At 51.9% G+C, this 12,489-nt stretch overlaps 1 protein-coding gene and 1 long non-coding RNA gene across 5 annotated transcripts in view; one reads left to right on the top strand and one right to left on the bottom strand.

The window, feature by feature from the left end:
- Positions 1–1,736: 1,736 nt before the first annotated feature.
- Positions 1,737–12,489, bottom strand: part of LOC121013984 (uncharacterized) — a 19,979-nt gene continuing 9,226 nt past the window's right edge. Inside the window, exons 3-5 of one of the 2 annotated variants that reach the window (XR_005783007.1) lie at positions 8,772–8,886; positions 6,370–6,529; positions 1,737–1,963 (exon numbers count right to left, since the gene is read on the bottom strand). This is a non-coding gene — a long non-coding RNA (uncharacterized LOC121013984). Of the gene's footprint in view, positions 1,964–2,971; positions 3,234–6,369; positions 6,530–8,771; positions 8,887–12,489 lie in introns of those variants that run through there. The other variant, XR_005783008.1, reaches the window with a different exon arrangement.
- Positions 6,409–12,489, top strand: part of AP1M2 (adaptor related protein complex 1 subunit mu 2) — a 14,059-nt gene continuing 7,978 nt past the window's right edge. The window contains exons 1-8 of one of the 3 annotated variants that reach the window (XM_040449877.1): positions 6,409–6,516; positions 7,643–7,799; positions 8,029–8,096; positions 9,523–9,653; positions 9,766–9,913; positions 10,016–10,142; positions 10,825–10,967; positions 11,049–11,120. In XM_040449877.1, the coding sequence (XP_040305811.1) occupies positions 6,475–6,516; positions 7,643–7,799; positions 8,029–8,096; positions 9,523–9,653; positions 9,766–9,913; positions 10,016–10,142; positions 10,825–10,967; positions 11,049–11,120 (888 nt within the window). In that variant the 5' untranslated portion in view covers positions 6,409–6,474. Of the gene's footprint in view, positions 6,517–7,642; positions 7,800–8,028; positions 8,097–9,522; positions 9,654–9,765; positions 9,914–10,015; positions 10,143–10,818; positions 10,968–11,048; positions 11,121–12,489 lie in introns of all 3 variants that reach the window. The other 2 variants (XM_040449876.1, XM_040449878.1) reach the window with 2 other exon arrangements.

Below are 12,489 nucleotides of genomic sequence, written 5' to 3'. Positions count from 1 at the left end.
ACACACACACACACACACACACACACACACACACACACACACACACACCTGCCTGTACCTTAATAGAAAAAGATCTGAACGAATCAGTGGTTGTCAGAAAGACCAAGATGGGGGGTGGGCACAGGGGACCTTTTCCCAGTCTACAATGTTCTCTCTTTCTTCCTCTTTCTTTTAAATTTTTTTTTCAACGTTTATTTATTTTGGGGACAGAGAGAGACAGAGCATGAACAGGGGAGGGGCAGAGAGAGAGAAAGACACAGAATCGGAAACAGGCTCCAGGCTCTGAGCCATCAGCCCAGAGCCTGACGCGGGGCTCGAACTCACGAACCGCGAGATCGTGACCTGGCTGAAGTCGGACGCTTAACCGACTGTGCCACCCAGGCGCCCCTCTTCCTCTTTCTTTAATAGGAGAACATATTCATGCGTTTTTTGGGTGATTAAAATTTTGTTTTAAAAAAGACTGAATGTGGAGGAAAAAGGGACCCTGGTGCCCTGTTGGTAAAAAATAGATTTAGGGGCACCTGGGTGTCTCAGTTGGTTGAGTGTCCAACTGGATTTCGGCTCAGGTCATGATCTCGAGGTTGGTGAGACAGAGCCCTGTATCCGACTCTACAGTGACAGTGTAGACCCTGGTTTGGGATTCTCTCTCTCTCTCTTTCTCTCTCTGCCCCTCCCCTGCTGTCTCTCTCTCAAAATAAATAAATAAACATTAGAAATTTAAAAAAAAATTTTTTTTTTCAACGTTTATTTATTTTTGGGTCAGAGAGAGACAGAGCATGAACGGGCGAGGGGCAGAGAGAGAGGGAGACACAGGATCGGAAACAGGCTCCAGGCTCTGAGCCATCAGCCCAGAGCCCGACGCGGGGCTCAAACTCACGGACCGTGAGATCCTGACCTGGCTGAAGTCGGACGCTTAACCGACTGCGCCACCCAGGCGCCCCAACATTAGAAATTTTTAAAAATAGATTTAAACAGGCCAGTCACAAAGGGATAAATGCTGTATGATTCCATTTATTTGAGGTCCCCAAAGGAGTCAAATTCATGGAGAAAGAAAGGAGACGGTGGGCACCAGGGGCTAGGGAGGGGCCCAAGGGGCTGGGAGGTTAGGGTTTCATGGGACAGAGTCTCAGTTTTGCAAGGTGAAAGGAGTTTTGTTTTGTTTTGTTTTTTAATTTATTTTTGAGAGAGAGAGAGAGAGACAAAGCGTGAGTGGGGGAGGGGCAGAGAAAGAGACAGACAGACAGACAGAACTGGAAGCAGGCTCCAGGCTCTGAGCTGTGAGCACAGAGCCTGACAAGGGCCTCTCAAACCGCGAGGTCATGACCTGAATCAAGTCGGATGCGCAACCGACTGAGCCCCAGGCGCCCCGCAAGGTGAAAGGAGTCCTGGAGATAAATGGTGAGGGTGGTTACATAATGGTGTGAATGTGCTTGATGTTCCTGGACTGTACATTTGAAATGGATAAAATGGGGGCGCCTGGGTGGCGCAGTCGGTTAAGCGTCCGACTTCAGCCAGGTCACGATCTCGCGGTCCGTGAGTTCGAGCCCCGCGTCAGGCTCTGGGCTGATGGCTCGGAGCCTGGAGCCTGTTTCCAATTCTGTGTCTCCCTCTCTCTCTGCCCCTCCCCCGCTCATGCTCTGTCTCTCTCTGTCCCAAAAATAAAATAAAAAAACGTTGAAAAAAAAAATTTGAAATGGATAAAATGGTAGTTTATGCCATATGTATAAATACAGTGATGATAATAAAAGGGTTTTTTTTTTTTTAATAGATTTTTAAAAACACGGTGCTACACAGCTGTGACAGGGAAGCATGGGACATTTGAGAGAGCCCAGAGAACAGACGTGACCTAGACGTGGATCGGAAGATCAGAGAGGACTCCTTGAAGAGGAGACCTTCTTGCTGCTTGAGAAAGAGGCTGAGAAAGGACAAAGGGGCAGGCGTTGTATCCTGTGCGGTTAGGTGCCTGAGGAAAGAGAGAAAGAGAGAGAGGAACTGAAATTAAGGAAGTCAGTTGCGTCTGGGGTAGTGGGTTCAAGCAGTGGCTCGTGGGAGGGGTCAGCAGGGGTTGATCCTGACTGCACCAGGTCAGGCAACTCCAGGGCAATGGGAGCCATGGGGGATGTGAGAGTGAGGGAGTTTTGAGTTTCAGATGGATCCCTTTAGTAAAGTGTGGAGAAGGGATTGAAGGGGGAGCCTAGAGGCAGAGTCCCAGAGGGGAGGCTGGGGCAGGCTGTAGGCATCTCGGAGGAACTGGGACAAGGCCACAGCCCCTGGGGATAGGAGAGGTTGCAGCTGAGGCGGGGCGTCTGGGCACACAGAGCTGCTCTGTTCTCTGACCCCACAGAAGCTTTTGGGTTCATGAATTTTTCAGCCAAACAGGCCTTGAGTTTCAGATTCCAGGGCTCTGGGCCCAGGCTTTTGGGTTCTATTTACTGCCTGAAAACATCTCAGGGACCCAGGAGAAGGGCTCTCGAGAGGTTCGGTGGTGATGGGCTGGGGCAAGGGCCCGACAGTGTCTGCAACCCCCCTGGCCACCTTCTGAGCAGGGGACAGGTAGGAGAGGGGCAGGAATCCCCCTCTTTTGAGCAAAGACATCATAAAACCTTGGGTTTTCCATTGCTGACTGGGTGACTTGTCCAAGTCAGCAGATGCTCTCCTCACCTCAGCTTTCCCATCTGTGGAATGGAATAGGCCTCCAGAGCTCAAGGCATTGTTTCTAATTGTTGCTAGGAGGATTCCCACATGGAGGACATGGAGGGCAGGGCCTGGGTATAACGAGCACCACACAATCGAGAGCTGTTGTTAGTAGTGGCAATACCTGTTTGTTTGTTTTAAGTTTATTTACTTATTTTGAGAGACAGTGGGGGAGAGGCAGAGAGAGAGAGAGAGAGAGAGAGAGAGAGAATCCCAAGCAGGCTCCTAGAGGTCAGCACAGAGCGCAATGCGGGGCTTGAACTCACGAACCGTGAGATCATGACTGGAGCCAGGATCAAGAGTCGAACACTCAACCGACTGAGCCACACAGGCGCCCCATTTAGTAGCAATACTTGTATCTGGCAATATGGCGGAGCAGTTGGGAGTGGGTTGGGATTGGGCTCTTGAATGCCAGGACTCAGGTTCAAATTCTGGTTCAGCTGCTTCACAGCTGTGTGACGTTGGGCAAGTGGCTTCACCTCTCTGTGCCTCTGCTTCTTCCAATGTGAGAAGACAGGAAATTTCTTCCCCCTCAGGTCCTGAATTTTCAGGAAAACCAAAGATGGGAAGGCCAAAGTCAAACAGCGAAAAAATAACGAACTTGAAAAAATAATTGAGGAAGACACAAAGAAGTGTCAGGAGTGGGGCCTGGGTGGCTCAGTCGGTTCAACGTCTGACTCTTAGTTTTGGCTCACATCGCGATCTTGTGTTTGTGGGTTCGAGCCCCACATCAGGCTCTGCACTGACAGCGCGCAGCCTGCTTGGGATTCTCTCGCTCTCCTTCTCTCTCTGCCCCTCTCCTGCTGGCTCTCTCTTGCAAAATAAATAAACTTAAAAAAAGCGTTAGGAGTGTTCAATGAACGTGCACGTCAGCTCTCGGTGCCGTGATATTATCCACGTTCGACACCAGCAGAGAGGGGAGTGGTGGTTCTCATATCTGCAGCTCTCACCGCCCTGCCTCAAGTCCCCTTATGGGGACGCCCACCCCACCCCACCCCCAGCAGCTGATAAAGGTGTGGGGCTGGGTTTGCAGAAGGATGAAGCCTGGGAGAGCTGAGTGCCCTCTCCCCTCCACCAGGCCCTTCGGGACCCTCCCCACCCCTCCCAGCAGGATCAGTTCCAGCCAGGCTGAAAGTGAGTTTTCCCTTTCCTGCCCCAGCTCGTCCCGCTAGGAGGGCAGACAGTATGGGGTCCACAACAGTTAATGGACAGACATCGAGGTATGCCCGGCAGGCCAGTGAGCAAAGCCTGAAGAGGTGGCACCAAGACTCTTACGCCCATTTAACAGAAGGAGAGACTGAGGCCCAAGAGGGACCATCCCCACTACACAGTAAATAATAGTAATAATAAGAATAATAATAACAACAGCAACAATAATAGCACCAATAATAGTTAACACTAATAATTTACTGGGGGCTGGCTCCGTCCCAGGCCTGCTCCAAGAGTCCCATTGGGGGTGATAACCCATGCCTGTGCACAATAGCCTAATGAGGAGAGTGTAGTTAACTCTATCTCACAGATGTGCAGACCGGAATCCAGGGAAGGGAGGGCAGGTGCCCAAGGCCACCCAGCTGGCTGGTGGCAGGGCCAGGACTTGAGCTCAAGCAGCTGGTTCCAGTTGCCTTGCCGGGCTCTGCACGAGGACTCTTTCTGCTGGCTTATTCCTACTCACAAGGTCATGGTAGGGAATTTCCAAATGTCAGTCCCTTCCCTGATCTGTCTCACAGCCCGGCATTCCTTCTCTAACAGCCCCCAACCCCACCACCACTTTACTGGCCTTCAGGGGTCCCGTCATGATCAGAGATCATCTTATGTTATGTGCCTCTCACCCTCCCTTCAAGAGAACAGCGGAGTGGCTTTGTCCATTTGCCACCTATAGTGCCACAGAGGGTACCCAATAAATATTTACTCACTCCGCGAATCATCATCAACAGCATCAGCATCATCACCATAACGAAAGCAGCTTCTGTATGTTCAGTCCAGCACCCAGTAGGTGCTCAATAAATGTTCGTTGAGTGAATAATTTTCTAATATAATCACAATAATACTGATCATTTACCTTGTCTACATTATTTTTTCTAAAAAACGTTTATTTATATATTTTGAGAGATAGAGTGGGGGAGGGACAGAAAGAGAGAGAGAGGGAGAGAGTGAATCCCAAGTAGGCTGCACTCTGTTAGTGCAGATCCTGATGCAGGGCTTGAACTCATGAACTGTGAGATCATGACTTGGGCAGAAATCAAGAGTCGGATGCTGAACCGACTGAGCCACCCAGGCACCCCTATCTTTTCAACATTCTATCAACATCTTTCTAAAAAAATTAAAAAAATATTTTTTTTAATGTTTATTTATTATTGAGAGACAGAGAGAGACAGAGCATGAGCATGGGACGGGCAGAGAGAGGGGGAGACATAGGATCCAAAGCAGGGTCCAGGCTCTGTGCACAGAGCCTGATGTGGGATTCAAACCCAGAAACCACGAGATCATGACCTGAGCCAAAGTCAGATGCCCAACCAACTGAGCCACCCAGGTGCCCCTCTAAAAAACTTTTTAAGTTTATTTATTTATTGAGAGAGAGAGAGAGAGAGAGAGAGAGAGAGAGAGAGAGAGATTGAGAATGGGGTAGGGACAGAGAGAGAAAGAGAGAGAGAGAATCCCAAGTAGGCTCTGCACTGTCAATACAGAGCCTTACTCAGGGCTCAAACCCATGAACAGCGAGATAACGACCTGAGCCAAAGTCAAGAGTCAGACGCTTAACCAGCTAAGCCACCCAGGAACCCCTCTATCAACATCTTCGTGTCACACAGTAGGAGCTTATAAATATTTTTGGTATCAGTAAGACTAACTTTAATAATAATAATAAAGGCAGCTACATGTCTTCTGCTCACAGTGCTACCCACAGTTCCTCAGTGAAGGAATTTACTAGTCTGTAAATATTTCAGTGAAAGAATAAATTAATTAGTCGATAGTTATTGTACGAATGAATGAATGATCTGGACAAATAATATTGAGTACCCAGTATGGGGCACTGGGGACACAGAGATGAACAGGACAAAATCTCTGCCCTAATGGGGCTGATATGCATGGGGGTGATAACAAGATGGAGGAGAAACAAGATGAATGAATGAATGGGTGGATGGGTGGGTGGATGGATAGATGGGTGGGCGGGTGAATGGGTGGATGAGTAGGTGGGTAGATGGATGGGTGGATGAGGATGAATGTGTGGGTTGAGTGAAGGGATGTGTGAGTAGGTGGATGGATGGGTGGGTGGGTGGGATTGGTGAATAGATGGATAGGTGGGTGGATGGATGGGCGGATGGTGGGTGGGGGGTGGGTGGATGGGTGGGTTGAGTGGAGGGATGGATGGGTGGGTTGAGTGGAGGGATGTGTGAGTAGGTGGATGGATGGATGGGTGGGTGGGTGGATGGACGGATGGGTGGATGAATGAGTAGGGGGGTAGATGGACAGGTGAGTGGGCGGATGGCTGGCCGGCTTGCTGGCTGGGTGGACGAATGGATGAATGGTTGGTCTGGAGACTCCTCCCATCAGCACTCCTGGGTGCAGAGGGAAAGTGAGGCGGGGCAGCGCTCCCCTCCAAAGCTCCGCCCTGCAGCAGTCTTCGCGTCGGCCAACCGCGCCGCTCACCTGGAGGCCTCCCCTTTAAGACGCACTCACCTGGGCTCTCACCTGCGCGCCGGCGCTTCCGCAGGAAGAAGGAAGCGGCGCCGCCGTCGCCTCCCGGCGCTCCCTCCCCGCCTCCCAGGTCCGCCGGCCGCCACAATGTCCGCCTCGGCTGTCTTCATCCTCGACGTCAAGGGCAAGGTAAGGCCGGGAGCTGGGGATACGGGGGAAGGACAGGTGAGGCTGCGCTCCCCTGGAGCCAGGGGCGGCCCCTCCGCGCAGGCCGGGAGGCTCCAGAAAGCTCCGGGAGAGCGGGTACACCCCTCCCCCAATCCCTGGAAGTCGCGGGTCGAATCCCACCTCCACTGTTTCCCAACCAGGTGCCGGGGCTAGGGGCTTTGCCTCTCCGAGCCTCAGTCTCCCTACCCGTAAAAATGGGAATAACAGGTCCCCACCCAATAGGAATTAATATAACCCGATGAATGTAAACTACTTAGCACAGTAGCCCTGCTCCAAACATTAGGCGTTCAGTCGATTGAAGTTATTTCTGTCACCTTCATCATCCACGTTATTAATATTTGGGGAAGATGGCAGGGGCAGGAGGCCCTCATTCCCTTTTGGGGCTCTCCCTTTCTGAAGCCCCCTCTCATTCATCTTGTCATTTAATATCAACAAAAACGGTGGTGGTGAAACCTAGGGTGTTTGAGGACCAGCCCTGTGCCATTCTGGTTCTAAACACTGGACTAAACCACCTTAGGAAGTAGGTACTATTATTATTGACTGCTTATTTCCTGCCAGACAGAGGTATATGAGCTAACGGGAGCTATATGATCTATCTTTCTTCCTATAAGCTTTCTTTTTTCCTTCCTTCCTGCCTTCCTGCCTTCCCCCTTCCCTCCTGTCATCCCTACCTCACCAATTTGGTGCCTCTGAAGCCCTGGGCAAGAGCGGGAATCCTGGATCCAGGGTGTCTTGGTTCAATTCCCAGTCTCCCCAGCTGTTACACACCTGGTTCACACCTCAGTTTCCCCATCCTTCAAATGAAGAGGGTGATGGCACACCCCCTGCAGATTGTAGTGAGAACAAAATCAGTTAGCAAACATCCAGTCTTTAGTAGGACACGGCCTGGTCCTCCTGGAGGACTCCAGACATGTTTGCTGTTGTTATCGTGCACCCATTTTACAGAAGAGGAAACTGAGGCACAGAGTAGCAGAGTCTTGCCCCTGCCCTTCACTCAGGAATTAGGGTCAGAACCAGGCACTCTGATGCCCCCGGATGAAGGGTCCCAGATCCCAGCAGTGACCGGGCCTTCTCTGCTCACGCTTAGCCCCTGATCAGCCGCAACTACAAGGGCGATGTGGCCATGAGTGAGATTGAGAACTTCATGCCTCTGCTCATGCAGCGGGAGGAGGAGGGTGCCTTGGCCCCACTGCTGAGCCATGGCCGGGTCCACTTTTTGTGGATCAAACACAGCAACCTCTATTGTATCCAGACTCTGGCTGGGTCCCTGGAGGCCTGGGGTGTTGGCAGCTCAGGTCCAGAGAGGGTGGACTGAGGACAGAAGTTGCACAGCACATCAGTGGTTCAGGTTGGGGGCAGGGGGTGGGTGGACAGAGGTGAGATGAGGGTGGGAGGACAGGGTGAGGTTTTAGGGTCCGTGCTCCATTTGAGACCTCCAAAATGGCACCTTTTCCTTAACGTTGCTGCCCATAGTGGTAGCCACCACGCTGAAGAACGCCAACGCCTCCCTCGTGTACTCCTTCCTCTACAAGACGGTGGAGGTAAGTTCTGGCTTCCCATTGGCCGGCTGGTCTGTCTGTCTACCTGTCTCGCCCTTGTCTTTCAGGATCCATCTTTCCTAGGAAGTTTTCCCTGACCTCGCCCCATGGAAGCCCCATCTATCTCTGTGTTCTCATTAGCTGCTGTGGGATCATCTCTCCCTATAGGGCGAGGACCAAAGAGGTCCCAAGAGGGTATACTACTCAAATCTGAGCCAGAGAAAACCGGGTTCCAATCCCAGTGCCCCCTTTTCCTAAAAAAAAGTTTTGTTAATGTTTATTCATTTTTGAGAGAGACAGAGACAGAGCATGAATGGGGGAGGGGCAGAGGGAGGGAGACACCGAATCTGAAGCAGGCTCCAGGCTCTGAGCTGTCAGCACAGACCCAGATGTGGGGCTTGAACCCATGAGCTGGGAGATCACGACCTGAGCCGAAGTTGGAAGCTCAACCAACTGAGCCACCCAGGCACCCCTATGCCATTTTCAATGACTGAGAAGGTGCTTGGTAAATACTTTCCAACCAACAAGAAATATGTATTGACTTGCCTCCTGCCAGGCAGAGAGGGGACCAGCTCTGCATAAGAGAGGCACAGTCCCTGCCTGTCCTGAGGAGTTAAAGGACATGAAGGTGATTCAACAGGACATTAGGAGAACCAGTGATGAGGGTGCTAGACTCACCTTGATATTCAAGGGGGCAGGAGGGATGGTGGTGTCTTCACTGAGGAGGTGATATTGGAGCTGAGGCCTGAATGGCAAGAATGTCCCGGGCAGAGGGACAGCATATGCGAAGGCTCTGAGGTGAGAACAGAAAGAAGGCCAACGGGGCTGGAACAGAGTGAGACACAGAGGGTTTTTCAAATGTCAGATGACTGACAGGCTCTCTGCTGAGGTCACGCCTCCTAATCCCCAGAGGCTCTGGACTTGGGGTCCCCAAACCCCTAAAGCCCTGTGGATAGAATTCAGGGAATCCACGAGCTTAGATGTATTTCTATATAATGGGTTTCCCTGGTCATCTTGTATATTTTATGTATTGGAAACCTTACTCCATAAACAGCACCAGATACACAGTGTTTCATGGTACACACACACACACACACACAAAATAGTTCTGAGCCCTTCCAATCCCTCCTCCAGGAAGGCTTCCTGGACCTCCATGCCTCAGGGTTCCCACTTTGTGGTTTCCTCATTTTTTGCACTCAGCACGTTGTATCGTGTTGGTTCTGTTACCAGTCCATTTCCCTCGCTAGACTCTTCCACGGAGGCACGGACATTGTTGACTCCGTTCACCATTAATGTTCCAGCACTGGTATATGGTAGACACCCAACAGTTGCTTGTTGAATTGATGGCTGGATGAGTGGGGCTGCAGCCCACGGCCCCAGCTACACCACAGCCACGCCTCTGTTGGTGTCGGTTTCCCCACACCCCCAGGTATTCTCTGAATACTTCAAGGAGCTGGAGGAGGAGAGCATCCGAGACAACTTCGTCATCGTCTATGAGCTGCTGGACGAGCTCATGGACTTCGGCTTCCCACAGACCACTGACAGCAAGATCCTGCAGGAGTGAGTGGGCCACGGGGGTGGCCACAGAGTGAACCACTAATGGAAGGAAGTCGGGGAGGGTCAGGGAAGTGTCCCTGGGTCCAGCTGCTTGTCGCCCCTGCCTTCCTGACAGGTACATCACACAGCAGGGCAACAAGCTGGAGACCGGCAAATCTAGAGTGCCACCCACTGTCACCAATGCTGTGTCCTGGCGCTCTGAGGGCATCAAGTACAAGAAGAACGAGGTGTTCATTGATGTCATAGAGTCTGTCAACCTGCTGGTGAGCCCCCCACACCTCTACCCCTGCCCTTCCATGGCCTGGGGGCAGGAGAGGAGGCTCTATGCCCGTTGACACCCCGTCCTGTGTCATGTGCACCCTCAGGTCAATGCCAACGGCAGCGTCCTGCTGAGTGAGATCGTGGGTACCATCAAGCTCAAGGTGTTTCTGTCGGGAATGCCAGAGCTGCGGCTTGGCCTCAACGACCGTGTGCTCTTTGAGCTCACTGGCCGTAAGCATCTGGAGGGGGGCGCGCGAGGGAGCTGACCCTACCCCATCTGGGGACCCAGAGAATCGCAACCGGCCCTGAAATAAGCACTCGCGTGCCCTCTGCTGGTCACAGCCGGTGCTGCAGCTGCTTGTTCACTGGTGCCCAAAGTGGATACTGCCTGGCACAAATACAATGGAGAAAAAGACCAATCCCTGCCCTTGGCGCTGACATTTCAGTGGGAGTAGGAGACAGAAGAACATCATATTGAAAAACCTGATAGCAGGGCGCCTGGGTGGCTCAGTTGGTTGAGTGTCCGACTCTTGGTTTTGGCTCAGGTCATGATCTCACGGTACGTGAGTTCAAGCCCCGCATCGGGCTCCACGTTGACAGTGTTTAGCCTGCTGGGGATTCTCTCTCCCTCTCTCTGCCCCTCCCCTGCTCACTCTCTCTCTCTCTCAAAATAAACTTAAATTAAAAACAAAAAAAAAAAAAACCTGACAGCAAGAGCCAGATTCCCTGGGTTCAGATCCTAGCTTTGCCCCTGGCCAGCTCGGTGACCCTGGGCAAATTCCTTGTCCTCTCTGGGCCTCAGTTTCCTTATCTCTAAAACAGAAGTAATGGTAAGTGGTAGGCAGGGAAGATAGGGCTAAAGACCCTGTCCCAGACCCCCAGGGTCACCTGCCTGCTTGGCTCCGAGTTTCAGGAAGCAAGAACAAGTCTGTGGAACTGGAAGACGTCAAATTCCACCAGTGTGTGCGGCTGTCTCGCTTTGACAATGACCGCACTATCTCCTTCATCCCACCCGACGGCGACTTTGAGCTCATGTCCTACCGCCTCAGCACCCAGGTGAAGCAGGGGAGAGGCCCCCTGGAGGGGGTGAGAGGTGACCCCAGAACCTCCAACAGCCCCCTCTTCTGCCGCCTGTAGGTCAAGCCGTTGATCTGGATTGAGTCCGTCATTGAGAAGTTCTCCCACAGCCGTGTGGAGATCATGGTCAAGGTAGGCCCAGGGAAACACTTACTTACGGTGTTTGATCTGCCCCTCCCCACAATCTCCACCCTAACCTCCTCTCTCACCCTCCCTGGCTCCTCACTCCCCTCCGGCCACACGGGTCTCCCGGCTGGTTCTCAGACATGTCAGGCACAGTTCCCTGTGGGGGTTTTGCACTGGCTGTTCCTCCTACTTGGGCTGCTGTTCCAGCAGCCGGGCCCACGGTGTCGGCTCCCCACCCTCTCACCTCCTCTGGCCTCTGCTCTACTGACCTGCGTCAGTACTGCATCTACTCCAGTGTGGATTTCTTTTCCCCAGTAAGAACATAGTAAGTTCCCAATAACGTCTAAACGACGCACAAATCTCAACTATTCACATTGTGGTTTTAACTGAGCCTCTACTTTGTAAGGGAACTAAGGGACAAGAGGGAAGAAATAAAAGATATGCTGCCCTCAGGAAGCTTGCTACCTGGGGGACACAGACAAACCATCAGCAAATACTGTCAGAATAGATCCCTCATCTGCCCACTTTGTACTCCCTCCACCACATCTACCCTGGTCTCCCAGCTCCTGCCCTTGCCCCCCACTGTTCCTCTAAAGGACACCCGTGAGCACTTGAGTCTGGCTGCGTGTCTCTCTTCTGCCCAGAACCTTCCATGGCTCCCACTTCACTGAGAGGAAAAGCCAAAGTCCTGGCAGCCCACTAGACCCTACGGCCATCTGCTGTCACCTTTGTGTCCTTCCACGGTCTCCCTCTCTCACTCCATTCCAGCTATATCGGCTTCCTCTTTGTTCACACCAAGCAAGGTCCTACCTCAGGGCCTTTACACTGGTTGTTCCCTTTCCTTGGATCACAGCCCCTCCCCGCCCCAGATTTCCACGTGGCTCCTTCCCTGATCTCCCTCAATTTTTTGCTAAATGTCACCTCTTTAGAGGCCTTTCCTGATTTCCTTATTTAAAATTTCAACTCCTTGGGGCGCCTGGGTGGCGCAGTCAGTTAAGCGTCCGACTTCAGCCAGGTCACGATCTCGCGGTCCAGGAGTTCGAGCCCTGCGTCGGGCTCTGGGCTGATGGCTCAGAGCCTGGAGCCTGTTTCCGATTCTGTGTCTCCCTCTCTCTCTGCCCCTCCCCCGTTCATGCTCTGTCTCTCTCTGTCCCAAAAAATAAATAAATGTTGAAAAAAAAATTTTTTTTTTAAAATAAAATTTCAACTCCTTGGGACACCTGGCTGCCTCGGTTGGTGGAGAATATGACTCTCGATCTCAGGGTTGTGGGTTCTAACTCCTTCTTGGGTGTAGAGATTACTTAAAAATAAAATCTTTGGGGCACCTGGGTGGCTCAGTTAAGTGTCTGATTCTTGATGTCGGCTCAGGTCATGA

The sequence above is a fragment of the Herpailurus yagouaroundi genome, unplaced genomic scaffold, assembly GCF_014898765.1.
Source record: "Herpailurus yagouaroundi ecotype Mexico unplaced genomic scaffold, PumYag 200, whole genome shotgun sequence".
NCBI lineage: Eukaryota > Metazoa > Chordata > Mammalia > Carnivora > Felidae > Herpailurus > Herpailurus yagouaroundi.
This window is presented reverse-complemented; position numbering and strand designations above follow the sequence as displayed.